General features: G+C 39.6%; 1 protein-coding gene across 1 annotated transcript; it reads right to left on the bottom strand.

Moving 5' to 3' along the window:
- Positions 1-15,258: 15,258 nt before the first annotated feature.
- Positions 15,259-16,599, bottom strand: LOC124741995 (piggyBac transposable element-derived protein 4-like). The gene has a single exon (XM_047248739.1). The coding sequence runs from the start codon at positions 16,597-16,599 to the stop codon at positions 15,259-15,261; it is 1,341 nt and encodes a 446-aa protein (XP_047104695.1).
- Positions 16,600-18,876: the final 2,277 nt, after the last annotated feature.

The raw sequence follows: 18,876 nt of genomic DNA, 5'->3' as shown, positions 1-18,876 counted from the left end.
CTTAAGTCGGCATTGTGCTTCTTGTATTAAATTCGGATGCAATTTCTTTGTTTCATCGTGAATAAGAAGGTCCAAGGGATACAGTAAACCTGAAGTGAAGCATCGGATCCGAAATTGGACTCACAGGAGGGGTTCAAATCATTAAAAGTTACTGTGTCAGTCCTCTTGTACTTAAGTCGGCATTGTGCCTCTTGTATTAAATTCGGATGCAATTTCTGTGTTTCATCGTCAATAAGAAGGTGCAAGGGTTACAGTAAACATAAAGTGAAGCATCAGAATCGAAAACTGGACTCACTGCAGAGGTTCAAATCATAGAAATTTAGAGTGTCAGTCCTCTTGTACTTAAGTCGGCATTGTGCTTCTTGTATTAAATTCGGATGCAATTTCTTTGTTTCATCGTCAATAAGAAGGTCCAATCGATACAGTAAACCTGAAGTGAAACATCAAAATCTAAAACTGGACTCACAGGAGAGGTTCAAATCATAGAATGTTAGAGTGTCAGTCCTCTTGTACTTAGGTCGGCATTGTGCCTTTTGTATTAAATTCGGATGCAATTTCTGTGTTTCATCGTCAATAAGAAGGTCCAAGGGATACAGTAAACCTGAAGTGAAGCATCGGAATCTAAAACTGGACTCACAGGAGAGGTTCAAATCGTAGAAATTGAGAGTGACAGTCCTCTTGAACTTAAGTCGCCATTGTGCTTTTGGTATTAAATTCGGATGCAATTTCTGTGTTTCTTCGTCAATAAGAAGGTCTAAGGGATACAGTAAGCCTGGAGTGAAGCATCGGAATCTAAAACTGGTCTCACAGGAGAGATTCAAATCATAGAAAGTTAGTGTCAGTCCTCTTGTAATTAAGTCGGCATTGTGCCTTTTGTATTAAATTCAGATGCAATTTCTGTGTTTCATCGTCAATAATAAGGTCCAAGGAATATAGTAAACCTGAAGTGAAGCATCGGAATCTAAAATTGGACTCACAGGAGAGGTTCAAATCATAGAATGTTAGAGTGTCAGTCCTCTTGTACTTAAGTCGGCATTGTGCCTTTTGTATTAAATTCGGATACAATATCTGTGTTTCTTCGTCAATAAGAAGGTGTAAGGGATACAGTAAACCTGAAGTGAAGCATCGGAATCTAAAACTGGTCTCACAGGAAAGGTTCAAATCTTAGAGAGTTAGAGTGTCAGTCCTCTTATACTCATGCCGGCATTGTGCCTTTTGTATTAAATTCGGTTGCAATTTCTGTGTTTCATCGTCTATTAGAAGGTCCAAGGGATACAGTAAACCTGAAGTGAAGCATCGGAATCTAAAACTGGACTCACAGGAGAGGTTCAAATCATAGAAAGTTAGAGTGTCAGTCCTCTTGTACTTAAGTCGGCATTGTGCCTTTTGTATTAAATTCGGATGCAATTTCTGTGTTTCATCGTCATTAAGAAGGTCCAAGGGATACAGTAAACCTGAAGTGAAGCATCGGAATCCGAAATTGGACTCACAGGAGGGGTTCAAATCGTAGAAAGTTAGAGTGTCTGTCCTCTTGTACTTAAGTCGGCGATGTGCCTTTTGTATTAAATTCGGATGCAATTTCTGTGTTTCATCGTTAATAAGAAGGTCCAAGAGTTACAGTACACCTGAAGTGAAGCATCGGAATCGAAAACTCGACACACTGCAGGGGTTCAAATCATAGAAAGTTAGAGTGTCAGTCCCCTTGTACTTAAGTCGGCATTGTGCTTTTTGTATTATATTCGGATGCAATTTCTCTGTTTCATCGTCAATAAGAAGGTCCAAGCGATACAGTAAACCTGAAGTGAAACATTAAAATCTAAAATTGGACTCACAGGAGAGGTTCAAATCACAGAAAGCTAGAGTGTCAGCCCTCTTGTACTTAAGTCGGCATTGTGCCTTTGGTATTAAATTCGGATGCAATTTCTGTGTTTCATCGTCAATAAGAAGGTACAAGGGATACAGTAAACCTGAAGTGAAGCATCGGAATCTAGAACTGGACTCACAAGAGAGGTTCAAATCGTAGAAAGTGAGAGTGTCAGTTCTCTTGTACTTAAGTCGGCATTGTGCTTTTTGTATTAAATTCGGATGCAATTTCTGTGTTTCATCGTCAATAAGAAGGTCCAAGGGATACAGTAAGCCTGGAGTGAAGCATCGGAATCTAAAACTGGACTCACAGGAGAGGTACAAATCATAGAAATTTAGTGTCAGTCCTCTTGTAATTAAGTCGGCATTGTGCCTTTTGTATTAAATTCATATGCAATTTCTGTGTCTCATCGTCACTAAGCAGGTTCAAGGGATACAGTAAACCTGAAGTGAAGCATCGGAATCAAAACTGGACCCACAGGAGAGGTTCAAATCTTAGAGAGTTAGAGTGTCAGTCCTCTTCTACTTATGCCGGCAATCTGCCTTTTGTATTACATTCGGTTGCAATTTCTGTGTTTCATCGTCAATAAGAAGGTCCAAGGGATACAGTAAACCTAGAGTGAAGCATCGGAATCTAAAACTGGACTCACAGGAGAGGTTCAAATCATAGAAAGTTAGAGTGTCAGTCCTCTTGTGCTTAAGCCAGCATTGTGCTTTTGAATTACATTCGGATGCAATTTCTGTGTTTCATCGTCAATAACAAGGTCCAACGGATCCAGTAAACCTGAAGTGAAGCATCGGAACATAAAACTGTACTCACATTAGAGGTTCAAATCATAGAAAGTTAGAGAGTCAGTCCTCATGTACTTAAGTCGGCATTGTGCCTTTTGTATTACATTCGGTTGCAATTTCTGTGTTTCATCGTCAATAAGAAGGTCCAAGGTATACAGTAAACCTGGAGTGAAGCATCGGAATCTGAAATTGGACTATCAGGAGAGGTTCAAATCATAGAATGTTAGAGTGTCAGTCCTCTTGTACTTAAGTCGGCATTGTGCCTTTTGTATTAAATTCGGATACAATATCTGTGTTTCTTCGTCAATAAGAAGGTGTAAGGGATACAGTAAACCTGAAGTGAAGCATCGGAATCTAAAACTGATCTCACAGGAAAGGTTCAAATCTTAGAGAGTTAGAGTGTCAGTCCTCTTATACTCATGCCGGCATTGTGCCTTTTGTATTAAATTCGGTTGCAATTTCTGTGTTTCATCGTCAATTAGAAGGTCCAAGGAATATAGTAAACCTGAAGTGAAGCATCGGAATCTAAAATTGGACCCACAGGAGAGGTTCAAATCATAGAAAGTTAGAGAGTCAGTCCTCTTGTACTTAAGTCGGCTTTGTTCCTTTTGTATTAAATTCGGATACAATATCTGTGTTTCTTCGTCAATAAGAAGGTGTAAGGGATACAGTAAACCTGAAGTGAAGCATCGGAACATAAAACAGTACTCACATTAGAGGTTCAAATCATAGAGAGATAGAGTGTCAGTCTCCTTGTACATAAGTCGGCATTGTACGTTTTGTATTAAATTCGAATGCAATTTCTGTGTTTCATCGTCAATAAGAAGGTCCAAGGAATATAGTAAACCTGAAGTGAAGCATCGGAATCTAAAATTGGACCCACAGGAGAGGTTCAAATCATAGAAAGTTAGAGAGTCAGACCTCTAGTACTTAAGTCGGCTTTGTGCCTTTTGTATTAAATTCGGATGCAATTTCTGTGTTTCATCGTCAATATGAAGGTTAAAGGGATACAGTAAACCTGAAGTGAAGCTTTGGAATCTAAAACTGGCCTCACAGGAGAGGTTCAAATCGTAGAAAGATAGTGTGTCAGTCTTCTTGTACTTAAGTCGGCATTGTGCTTCTTGTATTAAATTCGGATGCAATTTCTTTGTTTCATCGTGAATAAGAAGGTCCAAGGGTTACAGTAAACATGAAGTGAAGCATCGGAATCGAAAACTGGACTCACTGCAGAGGTTCAAATCATAGAAATTTAGAGTGTCAGTCCTCTTGTACTTAAGTCGGCATTGTGCTTCTTGTATTAAATTCGGATGCAATTTCTGTGTTTCATCGTCAATAATAAGGTCCAAGGAATATAGTAAACCTGAAGTGAAGCATCGGAATCTAAAATTGGACTCACAGGAGAGGTTCAAATCATAGAATGTTAGAGTGTCAGTCCTCATGTACTTAAGTCGGCATTGTGCCTTTTGTATTAAATTCGGATACAATATCTGAGTTTCTTCGTCAATAAGAAGGTGTAAGGAATACAGTAAACCTGAAGTGAAGCATCGGAATCTAAAACTGGTCTCACAGGAAAGGTTCAAATCTTAGAGAGTTAGAGTGTCAGTCCTCTTATACTTATGCCGGCATTGTGCCTTTTGTATTAAATTCGGTTGCAATTTCTGTGTTTCATCGTCAATAAGAAGGTCCAAGGGATGCAGTAAACCTGAAGTGAAGCATCGGAATCTAAAACTGGACTCATAGGATAGGTTCAAATCATAGAAAGTTAGAGTGTCAGTCCTCTTGTACTTAAGTCGGCATTGTGGTTTTGTATTAAATTCGGATGCAATTTCTGTGTTTCATCGTCAGTAAGAAGGTCCAAGGGATACAGTAAACCTGAAGTGAAGCATCGGAATCCGAAATTGGACTCACAGGAGGGGTTCAAATCGTAGAAAGTTAGAGTGTCAGTCCTCTTGTACTTAAGTCGGCAATGTGCCTTTTGTATTAAATTCGGATGCAATTTCTGTGTTTCATCGTCAATAAGAAGGTCCAAGGGTTACAGTAAACCTGAAGTGAAGCATCGGTATCGAAAACTGGACTCACTGCAGGGGTTCTAATCATAGAAAGTTAGAGTGTCAGTCCCCTTGTGCATTTTGTATTAAATTCGGATGCAATTTCTCTGTTTCATCGTCAATAAGAAGGTCCAAGCGATATAGTAAACCTGAAGTGAAACGTCAAAATCTAAAATTAGACTCACAGGAGAGGTTCAAATCATCGAAAGTTAGAGTGTCAGCCCTCTTGTACTTAAGTCGGCATTGTGCCTTTTGTATTAAATTCGGATGCAATTTCTGTGTTTCATCGTCAATAAGAAGGTCCAAGGAATACAGTAAACCTGAAGTGAAGCATCGGAATCTAAAACTGGACTCACAGGAGAGGTTCAAATCGTAGAAATTGAGAGTGACAGTCCTCTTGAACTTAAGTCGCCATTGTGCTTTTTGTATTAAATTCGGATGCAATTTCTGTGTTTCATCGTCAATAATAAGGTCCAAGGAATATAGTAAACCTGAAGTGAAGCATCGGAATCTAAAATTGGACTCACAGGAGAGGTTCAAATCATAGAATGTTAGCGTGTCAGTCCTCTTGTACTTAAGTCGGCATTGTGCCTTTTGTATTAAATTCGGATACAATATCTGAGTTTCTTCGTCAATAAGAAGGTGTAAGGGATACAGTAAACCTGAAGTGAAGCATCGGAATCTAAAACTGGTCTCACAGGAAAGGTTCTAATTTTAGAGAGTTAGAGTGTCAGTCCTCCTATACTTATGCCGGCATTGTGCCTTTTGTATTAAATTCGGTTGCAATTTCTGTGTTTCATCGTCAATAAGAAGGTCCAAGGGATACAGTAAACCTGAAGTGAAGCATCGGAATCTAAAACTGGCCTCACAGGAGAGGTTCAAATCATAGAAAGTTAGAGTGTCAGTCCTCTTGTACTTATGTCGGCATTGTGCTTCTTGTATTAAATTCGGATGCAATTTCTTTGTTTCATCGTGAATAAGAAGGTCCAAGGCATACAGTAAACCTGAAGTGAAGCATCGGAATCCGAAATTGGACTCACAGGATGGGTTCAAATCATTAAAAGTTAGTGTGTCAGTCCTCTTGTACTTAAGTCGGCATTGTGCCTCTTTTATTAAATTCGGATGCAATTTCTGTGTTTCATCGTCAATAAGAAGGTGCAAGGGTTACAGTAAACATTAAGTGAAGCATCGGAATGGAAAACTGGACTCACTGCAGAGGTTCAAATCATAGAAATTTAGAGTGTCAGTCCTCTTGTACTTAAGTCGGCATTGTGCTTCTTGTATTAAATTCGGATGCAATTTCTTTGTTTCATCGTCAATAAGAAGGTCCAATCGATACAGTACCCCTGAAGTGAAACATCAAAATCTAAAACTGGATTCACAGGAGAGGTTCAAATCATAGAATGTTAGAGTGTCAGTCCTCTTGTACTTAAGTCGGCATTGTGCCTTTTGTATTAAATTCGGATGCAATTTCTGTGTTTCATCGTCATTAAGAAGGTCCAAGGGATACAGTAAACCTGAAGTGAAGCATCGGAATCCGAAATTGGACTCACAGGAGGGGTTCAAATCGTAGAAAGTTAGAGTGTCTGTCCTCTTGTACTTAAGTCGGCGATGTGCCTTTTGTATTAAATTCGGATGCAATTTCTGTGTTTCATCGTTAATAAGAAGGTCCAAGAGTTACAGTACACCTGAAGTGAAGCATCGGAATCGAAAACTCGACTCACTGCAGGGGTTCAAATCATAGAAAGTTAGAGTGTCAGTCCCCTTGTACTTAAGTCGGCATTGTGCTTTTTGTATTAAATTCAGATGCAATTTCTCTGTTTCATCGTCAATAAGAAGGTCCAAGGGATACAGTAAACCTGAAGTGAAGCATCGGAACATAAAACTGTACTCACATTAGAGGTTCAAATCATAGAAAGTTAGAGAGTCAGTCCTCTTGTACTTAAGTCGTCATTGTGCCTTTTGTATTATATTCGGTTGCAATTTCTGTGTTTCATCGTCAATAAGAAGGTCCAAGGGATACAGTAAACCTGAAGTGAAGCATCGGAATCTAAAACTGGACTCACAGGAGAAGTTCAAATCATAGAAAGTTAGAGTGTCAATCCCCTTGTACTTAAGTCGGCATTGTGCTTTTTGTATTAAATTCGGATGCAATTTCTCTGTTTCATCGTCAATAAGAAGGTCCAAGCGATACAGTAAACCTGAAGTGAAACATCAAAATCTAAAATTGGACTCACAGGAGAGGTTCAAATCACAGAAAGTTAGGGTGTCAGCCCTCTTGTACTTAAGTCGGCATTGTGCCTTTTGTATTAAATTCGGATGCAATTTCTCTGTTTCATCGTCAATAAGAAGGTCCAAGGGATACAGTAAACCTGAAGTGAAGCATCGGAATCTAGAACTGGACTCACAGGAGAGGTTCAAATCGTAGAAAGTGAGAGTGTCAGTTCTCTTGTACTTAAGGCGGCATTGTGCTTTTTGTATTAAATTCGGATGCAATTTCTGTGTTTCATCGTCAATAAGAAGGTCCAAGGAATACAGTAAGCCTGGAGTGAAGCATCGGAATCTAAAACTGGACTCACAGGAGAGGTACAAATCATAGAAATTTAGTGTCAGTCCTCTTGTAATTAAGTCGGCATTGTGCCTTTTGTATTAAATTCAGATGCAATTTCTGTGTCTCATCGTCACTAAGCAGGTTCAAGGGATACAGTAAACCTGAAGTGAAGCATCGGAATCAAAACTGGACTCACAGGAGAGGTTCAAATCTTAGAGAGTTAGAGTGTCAGTCCTCTTATACTTATGCCGGCAATCTGCCTTTTGTATTACATTCGGTTGCAATTTCTGTGTTTCATCGTCAATAAGAAGGTCCAAGGGATACAGTAAACCTGGAGTGAAGCATCGGAATCTAAAACTGGACTCACAGGAGAGGTTCAAATCATAGAAAGTTAGAGTGTCAGTCCTCTTGTACTTAAGCCGGCATTGTGCTTTTGTATTACATTCGGATGCAATTTCTGTGTTTCATCGTCAATAACAAGGTCCAAGTGATACAGTAAACCTGAAGTGAAGCATCGGAACATAAAACTGTACTCACAGGAGAGGTTCAAATCATAGAGAGATAGAGTGTCAGTCCTCTTGTACTTAAGTCGGCATTGTGCTTTTGTATTAAATTCGGATGCAATTTCTGTGTTTCTTCGTCAATAAGAAGGTGTAAGGGATACAGTAAACCTGAAGTGAAGCATCGGAACATAAAACAGTACTCACATTAGAGGTTCAAATCATAGAGAGATAGAGTGTCAGTCTCCTTGTACTTAATTCGGCATTGTGCGTTTTGTATTAAATTCGGATTCAATTTCTGTGTTTCATCGTCAATAAGAAGGTCCAAGGAATATAGTAAACCTGAAGTGAATCATCGGAATCTAAAATTGGACCCACAGGAGAGGTTCAAATCATAGAAAGTTAGAGAGTCAGTCCTCTAGTACTTAAGTCGGCTTTGTGCCTTTTGTATTAAATTCGGATGCAATTTCTGTGTTTCATCGTCAATATGAAGGTTAAAGGGATACAGTAAACCTGAAGTGAAGCTTTGCAATCTAAAACTGGCCTCACAGGAGAGGTTCAAATCGTAGAAAGATAGAGTGTCAGTCTTCTTGTACTTAAGTCGGCATTGTGCTTCTTGTATTAAATTCGGATGCAATTTCTTTGTTTCATCGTGAATAAGAAGGTCCAAGGGATACAGTAAACCTGAAGTGAAGCATCGGAATCCGAAATTGGACTCACAGGAGGGGTTCCAATCTTTGAAAGTTAGTGTGTCAGTCCTCTTGTACTTAAGTCGGCATTGTGCCTCTTGTATTAAATTCGGATGCAATTTCTGTGTTTCATCGTCAATAAGAAGGTCCGAGGGTTACAGTAAAAATGAAGTGAAGCATCGGAATCGAAAACTGGACTCACTGCAGAGGTTCAAATCATAGAAATTTAGAGTGTCAGTCCTCTTGTACTTAAGTCGGCATTGTGCTTCTTGTATGAAATTCGGATGCAATTTCTTTGTTTCATCGTCAATAAGAAGGTCCAAGCGATACAGTAGACCTGAAGTGAAACATCAAAATTTAAACCTGGACTCACAGGCGAGGTTCAAATCATAGAATGTTAGAGTGTCAGTCCTCTTGTACTTAAGTCGGCATTGTGCCTTTTGTATTACATTCGGATGCAATTTCTGTGTTTCATCGTCAATAAGAAGGTCCAAGGAATACAGTAAACCTGAAGTGAAGCATCGGAATCTAAAACTGGACTTACAGGAGAGGTTCAAATCGTAGAAATTGAGAGTGACAGTCCTCTTGAACTTAAGTCGCCATTGTGCTTTTTGTATTAAATTCGGATGCAATTTCTGCGTTTCATCGTCAATAATAAGGTCCAAGGAATATAGTAAACCTGAAGTGAAGCATCGGAATCTAAAATTGGACTCACAGGAGAGGTTCAAATCATAGAATGTTAGAGTGTCAGTCCTCTTGTACTTAAGTCGGCATTATGCCTTTTGTATTAAATTCGGATACAATATCTGAGTTTCTTCGTCAATAAGAAGGTGTAAGGGATACAGTAAAACTGAAGTGAAGCATCGGAATCTAAAACTGGTCTCACAGGATAGGTTCAAATCATAGAAAGTTAGAGTGTCAGTCCTCTTGTACTTAAGTCGGCAATGTGACTTTAGTATTAAATTCGGATGCAATTTCTGGGTTTCATCGTCAATAAGAGGGTCCAAGGGTTACAGTAAACCTGAAGTGAAGCATCGGTATCGAAAACTGGACTCACTGCAGGGGTTCTAATCATAGAAAGTTAGAGTGTCAGTCCCCTTGTACTTTAGTAGGCATTGTGCTTTTTGTATTAAATTCGGATGCAATTTCTCTGTTTCATCGTCAATAAGAAGGTCCAAGCGATATAGTAAACCTGAAGTGAAACGTCAAAATCTAAAATTGGACTCACAGGAGAGGTTCAAATCATAGAAAGTTAGAGTGTCAGCCCTCTTGTACTTAAGTCGGCATTGTGCCTTTTGTATTAAATTCGGATGCAATTTCTGTGTTTCATCGTCAATAAGAAGGTCCAAGGAATACAGTAAACCTGAAGTGAAGCATCGGTATCTAAAACTGGACTCACAGGAGAGGTTCAAATCGTAGAAATTGAGAGTGACAGTCCTCTTGAACTTAAGTCGCCATTGTGCTTTTTGTATTAAATTCGGATGCAATTTATGTGTTTCATCGTCAATAATAAGGTCCAAGGAATATAGTAAACCTGAAGTGAAGCATCGGAATCTAAAATTGGACTCACAGGAGAGGTTCAAATCATTGAATGTTAGAGTGTCAGTCCTCTTGTACTTAAGTCGGCATTGTGCCTTTTGTATTAAATTCGGATACAATATCTGAGTTTCTTCGTCAATAAGAAGGTGTAAGGGATACAGTAAACCTGAAGTGAAGCATCGGAATCTAAAACTGGTCTCACAGGAAAGGTTCAAATCTTAGAGAGTTAGAGTGTCAGTCCTCTTATACTTATGCCGGCATTGTGCCTTTTGTATTAAATTCGGTTGCAATTTCTGTGTTTCATCGTCACTAACCAGGTCCAAGGGATACAGTAAACCTGAAGTGAAGCATCGGAATCTAAAACTGGCCTCACAGGAGAGGTTCAAATCATAGAAAGTTAGAGTGTCAGTCCTCTTGTACTTAAGTCTGCATTGTGCTTCTTGTATTAAATTCGGATGCTATTTCTTTGTTTCATCGTGAATAAGAAGGTCCAATCGATACAGTACACCTGAAGTGAAACATCAAAATCTAAAACTGGACTCACAGGAGAGGTTCAAATCATAGAATGTTAGAGTGTCAGTCCTCTTGTACTTAAGTCGGCATTGTGCCTTTTGTATTAAATTCGGATGCAATTTCTGTGTTTCATCGTCATTAAGAAGGTCCAAGGGATACAGTAAACCTGAAGTGAAGCATCGGAATCCGAAATTGGACTCACAGGAGGGGTTCAAATCGTAGAAAGTTAGAGTGTCAGCCCTCTTGTACTTAAGTCGGCATTGTGCCTTTTGTATTAAATTCGGATGCAATTTCTGTGTTTCATCGTCAATAAGAAGGTCTAAGGGATACAGTAAGCCTGAAGTGAAGCATCGGAATCTAGAACTGGACTCACAGGAGAGGTTCAAATCGTAGAAAGTGAGAGTGTCAGTTCTCTTGTACTTAAGGCGGCATTGTGCTTTTTGTATTAAATTCGGATGCAATTTCTGTGTTTCATCGTCAATAAGAAGGTCCAAGGGATACAGTAAGCCTGGAGTGAAGCATCGGAATCTAAAACTGGACTCACAGGAGAGGTACAAATCATAGAAATTTAGTGTCAGTCCTCTTGTAATTAAGTCGGCATTGTGCCTTTTGTATTAAATTCAGATGCAATTTCTGTGTCTCATCGTCACTAAGCAGGTTCAAGGGATACAGTAAACCTGAAGTGAAGCATCGGAATCAAAACTGGACTCACAGGAGAGGTTCAAATCTTAGAGAGTTAGAGTGTCAGTCCTCTTATACTTATGCCGGCAATCTGCCTTTTGTATTACATTCGGTTGCAATTTCTGTGTTTCATCGTCAATAAGAAGGTCCAAGGGATACAGTAAACCTGGAGTGAAGCATCGGAATCTAAAACTGGACTCACAGGAGAGGTTCAAATCATAGAAAGTTAGAGTGTCAGTCCTCTTGCACTTAAGCCGGCATTGTGCTTTTGTATTACATTCGGATGCAATTTCTGTGTTTCATCGTCAATAACAAGGTCCAAGGGATACAGTAAACCTGAAGTGAAGCATCGGAACATAAAACTGTACTCACAGGAGAGGTTCAAATCATAGAGAGATAGAGTGTCAGTCCTCTTGTACTTAAGTCGGCATTGTGCTTTTGTATTAAATTCGTATGCTATTTCTGTGTTTCATCGTCAATAAGAAGGTGTAAGGGATACAGTAAACCTGAAGTGAAGCATCGGAATCTAAAACTGGCCTCACAGGAGAGGTTCAAATCATAGAAAGTTAGAGTGTCAGTCCTCTTGTACTTAAGTCGGCATTGTGCTTCTTGTATTAAATTCGGATGCAATTTCTTTGTTTCATCGTCAATAAGAAGGTCCAAGGGATACAGTAAACCTGAAGTGAAGCATCGGAATCCGAAATGGGACTCACAGGAGGTGTTCAAATCTTTGAAAGTTAGTGTGTCAGTCCTCTTGTACTTAAGTCGGCATTGTGCCTCTTGTATTAAATTCGGATGCAATATCTGTGTTTCATCGTCAATAAGAAGGTCCAAGGGTTACAGTAAACCTGAAGTGAAGCATCGGAATCGAAAACTGGACTCACTGTAGAGGTTCAAATCATAGAAATTTAGAGTGTCAGTCCTTTTGTACTTAAGTCGGCATTGTGCTTCTTGTATTAAATTCGGATGCAATTTCTTTGTTTCAACGTCAATAAGAAGGTCCAAGCGCAACTGTAAACCGAAAGTGAAACATCAAAATCTAAAACTGGACTCACAGGAGAGGTTCAAATCATAGAATGTTAGTGTGTCAGTCCTCTTGTACTTAAGTTGGCATTGTGCTTTTTGTATTAAATTCGGATACAATTTCTGTGTTTCATCGTCAATAAGAAGGTCCAAGGGATACAGTAAACCTGAAGTGAAGCATCGGAATCTAAAACTGGACTCACAGGAGAGGTTCAAATCGTAGAAATTGAGAGTGACAGTCCTCTTGAACTTAAGTCGCCATTGTGCCTTTTGTATTAAATTCGGATGCAATTTCTGTGTTTCTTCGTCAATAAGAAGGTCTAAGGGATACCGTAAGCCTGGAGTGAAGCATCGGAATCTAAAACTGGTCTCGCAGGAGAGGTTCAAATCATAGAAAGTTAGTGTCAGTCCTCTTGTAATTAAGTCGGCATTGTGCCTTTTGTATTAAATTCAGATGCAATTTCTGTGTTTCATCGTCAATAATAAGGTCCAAGGAATATAGTAAACCTGAAGTGAAGCATCGGAATCTAAAATTATACTCACATGAGAGGTTCAAATCATAGAATGTTAGAGTGTCAGTCCTCTTGTACTTAAGTCGGCATTGTGTCTTTTGTATTAAATTCGGATACAATATCTGTGTTTCTTCGTCAATAAGAAGGTGTAAGGGATACAGTAAACCTGAAGTGAAGCATCGGAATCTAAAACTGGTCTCATAGGAAAGGTTCAAATCTTAGAGAGTTAGAGTGTCAGTCCTCTTATACTTATGCCGGCATTGTGCCTTTTGTATTAAATTCGGTTGCAATTTCTGTGTTTCATCGTCAATAAGAAGGTCCAAGGGATACAGTAAACCTGAAGTGAAGCATCGGAATCTAAAACTGGACTCACAGGAGAGGTTCAAATCATAGAAAGTTAGAGTGTCAGTCCTCTTGTACTTAAGTCGGCATTGTGCCTTTTGTATTAAATTCGGATGCAATTTCTGTGTTTCATCGTCAATAAGAAGGTCCAAGGGATACAGTAAACCTGAAGTGAAGCATCGGAATCTGAAATTGGACTCACAGGAGGGGTTAAAATCGTAGAAAGTTAGAGTGTCTGTCCTCTTGTACTTAAGTCGGCAATGTGCCTTTTGTATTACATTCGGTTGCAATTTCTGTGTTTCATCGTCAATAAGAAGGTATAAGGGATACAGTAAACCTGGAGTGAAGCATCGGAATCTAAAACTGGACTCACAGGAGAGGTTCAAATCATAGAATGTTAGAGTGTCAGTCCTCTTTTACTTAAGCCGGCATTGTGCTTTTGTATTACATTCGGATGCAATTTCTGTGTTTCATCGTCAATAACAAGGTCCAAGGGATATAGTAAACCTGATGTGAAGCATCGGAATCTAAAAACTGGACCCACAGGAGAGGTTCAAATCATAGAAAGTTAGAGAGTCAGTCCTCTTGTACTTAAGTCGCATTGTGCCTTTTGTATTAAATTCGGATACAATATCTGTGTTTCTTCGTCAATAAGAAGGTGTAAGGGATACAGTAAACCTGAAGTGAAGCATCGGAATCTAAAACTGGTCTCACAGGAAAGGTTCAAATCTTAGAGAGTTAGAGTGTCAGTCCTCATATACTCATGCCGGCATTGTGCCTTTTGTATTAAATTCGGTTGCAGTTTCTGTGTTTCATCGTCAATTAGAAGGTCCAAGGGATACAGTAAACCTGAAGTGAAGCATCGGAATCTAAAACTGGACTCACAGGAGAGGTTCAAATCATAGAAAGTTAGAGTGTCAGTGCTCTTGTACTTAGGTCGGCATTGTGCCTTTTGTATTAAATTCGGGTGCAATTTCTGTGTTTCATCGTCATTAAGAGGGTCCAAGGGATACAGTAAACCTGGAGTGAAGCATCGGAACATAAAACTGGACTCACAGGAGAGGTTCAAATCATAGAGAGATAGAGTGTCAGTCTCCTTGTACTTAACACGTTCACTGCCACTGTAATTGGCCTTGCTTTGCCACGTAACCAATATTTTTCTTAATAGAATCTGAAAATATATTGCTAAAAGTAATATAACATGTATTTATTTTATAAGTACACAATCAAATTTACTCTCGTGAATCAAAGTTGTTTTGGGGCGCACTAAGGCGTCAGTGGCATATCAGGGCCATATTCTGTAGCGGGTGGCCGTGGACGCGCCAATGCGTCTAGTGTATTGTTCCTGGTTAGTGTGACAGTTTAGGTTACTACAATTTCATTTTATATTCATAAATGAAACGAAACATCCTACTGACAAACGACATATTTATTGGACAAAAAAATATAGTAGAAACATTCAAATACAAACACAAGATCTCGAAGAAACTTCTGAAATAAAATGTATGTCAAATCTAAGAAAAATACAATCTAGAGCTTTATCCATTACACTCTCAAACAAATAAAATAAATACAAAGTTTACGAATAGTACCGACACATAACTGTCGAAAAATAAATGAGCAACGAAAGTGCTATCTGCCTTTAGAGGTGGTGAATAACACAACAATTCAAACAATATCCTGCTTTATTTGGGCAATCTAGGCACTCGTAAATCGTGTCTGTTCGTTGTCCACGGCTGGCGCATGATCTGCACTTTTTTCGCGGTGTTTTTGATTTTCCATTTGATTCTCGTTTTACCACAACATGTAGGGGATTTCGGACTGGCCGTTCTACCTGCTTTCGTGGCAATAGTGCTCTTATAATACTGAGTCTAAATTCTTGGAGGGGGCATTTTTGTGCCACAATATTTATTGTGTAGGGCATGTGCGTTTGTCAGTATCATTTCCACAACGTGGATAAAAAGTTTCTTGTACCAGCGTATGGTTTTGCGTTCCGAGAGGTAATATGATAACATCTGATCGTGCCGATCAACTCCCGCCATAAATTTATTGTAGTTTACAATGGCCAAGGGCTTAGATTTCTTCTCCTTTCTTTTGGTTTCAACCTCAACCATTTCATTTGTAAATGCATTAGAAATGTAGCAAACCTCCCTCTTATCACGCCACTTACCTATCATAACTCCTTCCGCAAATCTGGCAACGGCTTCAACCTTTTCGTAGTTTTGCTTCCTGTATTTCCTTGGGTGTATCCTTCCTATTCGCCCTCAGAGTTCCCGTGCAGTGGGTCTTCTTATCCAGGAGCAGCTTTGCCAATGCGAAGCTGTTATAGTAATTGTCCATGTACACATGGTGACCAGCATTCAACTTTTCATCTAGTAAATGAAGAACAATTTTTTGCGCATGGCCTCTTCCTCCTAAATCGTCCAGCATGCCAGTGTATACCGCGAATTTTAGGACCATTCCAGTGGGAGTTGTCAAAATATATAGCTTTATGCCATATTTGTGCTTTTTGTTTTTGATGTATTGGCGGAAAAGTAATCGTCCACGCCAAAGGATCATTGATTCGTCCAGAGACAGTTCCCGTCCAGGGTAGTAAACTTGGCACATCCTTTCATTGAAAAAATTGATAACGGGACGTATTTTATACAACCTGTCGGATGGTGTTGGTTTGCCCTGTTTTGGATTTTCAGAAAAGTGTAATGCACGTAGTATTAGCAGAAAACGATTTCGTGAAATACTATCGGCAATTCCTTTCACGTTGAATAAAGCGTCCTTTTTCCAATAGTCCTGCAAATTCCTCATCTTTACATTTCCCATGTGCAGGAAAACTCCCAAGAACACTAACAATTCGCCAACAGTCACATCTTTCCAACAGTTTATTCGTGATTGTCCTTTGGTTCCCGCAGAAAGGAATAATTCAATCGCGTTTCGATTTGTTTCTTCTACAACTGTCAATAGAAATTCGTCCGTCAGCAAAAGACGAAAATAATCTAAGGGAGTGTTTTCCGTCGGTTGAATAAGCAGTCCCTCATTTTTTATAAATGGGCAATTTATCATTCCAACTGGCTCTCTTTCCCACGCAACAGTTGTATCAGCTGCGTTATCTCTTGTTACCACTCCTTCTGCCATTTCCCTGTCGCTAGGATTCACAGCCATTTCTACAGTCTCATCTAAAACAAACTCGGCTCCGTCAGACTCTTCACTGGATTCCACGCCGTCCTCCTCACTGGCCAGTTCCGTTTCCGAATCGCTTTCTTCTAATATTCGTAATAATTCCGCATCCGTTAGTTTTTGTACGTTTCTTGTGTCCTGTGTTTTACGTTTCTTAGGTTCTGAAGGGCCCGCCGTGTCACGATTGTCTTCCATTTTCAGTCCCACAACAGAGAAAAACTGTAGGGAAAACACACGAACCGCACCCGCAAAAATTGAAAAACAATACGTTCTTAGAGTGCCTGCGCAATGAACCACACCGAATGGCTGTGCCCGACTAAACTGTGGCGCTGAGAAACAGCTGAGTGTCTCGCCGCGCAGGCGCGTCGACGGCATATGCACTAGTATCGGCCGGACGCGCTGGTGCGCCGATGGCAGTGAACGTGTTAAGTCGGCATTGTGCGTTTTGTATTAAAATCGGATGCAATTTCTGTGTTTCATCGTCAATAAGAAGGTCCAAGGAATATAGTAAACCTGATGTGAAGCATCGGAATCTAAAACTGGACCCACAGGAGAGGTTCAAATCATAGAAAGTTAGAGAGTCAGTCCTCTTGTACTTAAGTCGGCATTGTGCCTTTTGTATTAAATTCGGATGCAATTTCTGTGTTTCATCGTCAATATGATGGTTAAAGGGATACAGTAAACCTGAAGTGAAGCATCGGAATCTAAAACTGGCCTCACAGAAGAGGTTCAAATCATAGAGAGTTAGAGTGTCAGTCCTCTTGTACTTAAGTCGGCATTGTGCTTCTTGTATTAAATTCGGATGCAATTTCTTTGTTTCATCGTGAATAAGAAGGTCCAAGGGATACAGTAAACCTGAAGTGAAGCATCGGAATCCGAAATTGGACTCACAGGAGGGGTTCAAATCATTAAAAGTTAGTGTGTCAGTCCTCTTGTACTTAAGTCGGCATTGTGCCTCTTGTATTAAATTCGGATGCAATTTCTGTGTTTCATCGTCAATAAGAAGGTGCAAGGGTTACAGTAAACATGAAGTGAAGCATCGGAATCGAAAACTGGACTCACTGCAGAGGTTGAAATCATAGAAATTTAGAGTGTCAGTCCTCTTGTACTTAAGTCGGCATTGTGCTTCTTGTATTAAATTCGGATGCAATTTCTTTGTTTCATCGTCAATAAGAAGGTAAAATCGATACAGTAAACCTGAAGTGAAACATCAAAATCTAAAACTGGACTCACAGGAGAGGTTCAAATCATAGAATGTTAGAGTGTCAGTCCTCTTGTACTTAAGTCGGCATTGTGCCTTTTGTATTAAATTCGGATGCAATTTCTGTGTTTCATCGTCAATAAGAAGGTCCAAGGGATACAGTAAACCTGAAGTGAAGCATCGGAATCTAAAACTGGACTCACAGGAGAGGTTCAAATCGTAGAAATTGAGAGTGACAGTCCTCTTGAACTTAAGTCGCCATTGTGCTTTTTGTATTACATTCGGATGCAATTTCTGTGTTTCTTCGTCAATAAGAAGGTCTAAGGGATACAGTAAGCCGAGTGAAGCATAGGAATCCAAAACTGGTCTCACAGGAGAGATTCAAATCATAGAAAGTTAGTGTCAGTCCTCTTGTAATTAAGTCGGCATTGTGCCTTTTGTATTAAATTCAGATGCAATTTCTGTGTTTCATCATCAATAATAAGGTCCAAGGGATATAGTAAACCTGAAGTGAAGCATCGGAATCTAAAATTGGACTCACAGGAGAGGTTCAAATCATAGAAAGTTAGAGTGTCAGTCCTCTTGTACTTAGGTCGGCATTGTGAATTTTGTATTAAATTCGAATGCAATTTCTGTGTTTCATCGTCATTAAGAAGGTCCAAGGGATACAGTAAACCTGAAGTGAAGCATCGGAATCCGAAATTGGACTCACAGGAGGGGTTCATATCCGTAGAAAGTTAGAGTGTCTGTCCTCTTGTACTTAAGTCGGCGATGTGCCTTTTGTATTAAATTCGGATGCAATTCTGTGTTTCATCGTTAATAAGAAGGTCCAAGAGTTACAGTACACCTGAAGTGAAGCATCGGCATCGAAAACTCGACTCACTGCAGGGGTTCAAATCATAGAAAGTTAGAGTGTCAGTCCCCTTGTACTTAAGTCGGCATTGTGCTTTTTGTATTAAATTCGGATGCAATTTCTCTGTTTCATCGTCAATAAGAAGGTCCAAGCGATACGGTAAACCTGAAATGAAACATCATAATCTAAAATTGGACTCACAGGAGAGGTTCAAATCACAGAAAGCTAGAGTGTCAGCCCTCTTGTACTTAAGTCGGCATTGTGCCTTTTGTATTACATTCGGTTGCAAATTTCTGTGTTTCATCGTCAATAAGAAGGTCCAAGGGATACAGTAAAACCCTGGAGTGAAGCATCGGAATCTAAAACTGGACTCACCAGGAGAGGTTCATATCATAGAATGTAAGAGTGTCAGTCCTCTTTTACTTAGCCGCATTGTGCTTTTGTATTACATTCGGATGCAATTTCTGTGTTTCATCGTCAATAACAAGGTCCAAGGGATACAGTAAACCTGAAGTGAAGCATCGGAACATAAAACAGTACTCACAGGAGAGGTTCAAATCATAGAGAGATAGAGTGTCAGTCTCCTTGTACTTAAGTC

Source organism: Schistocerca piceifrons, unplaced genomic scaffold, assembly GCF_021461385.2.
Source record: "Schistocerca piceifrons isolate TAMUIC-IGC-003096 unplaced genomic scaffold, iqSchPice1.1 HiC_scaffold_2065, whole genome shotgun sequence".
NCBI lineage: Eukaryota > Metazoa > Arthropoda > Insecta > Orthoptera > Acrididae > Schistocerca > Schistocerca piceifrons.
Note: the sequence above shows the minus strand (reverse complement) of the source record. Positions and strands in the feature narration are given on the sequence as shown.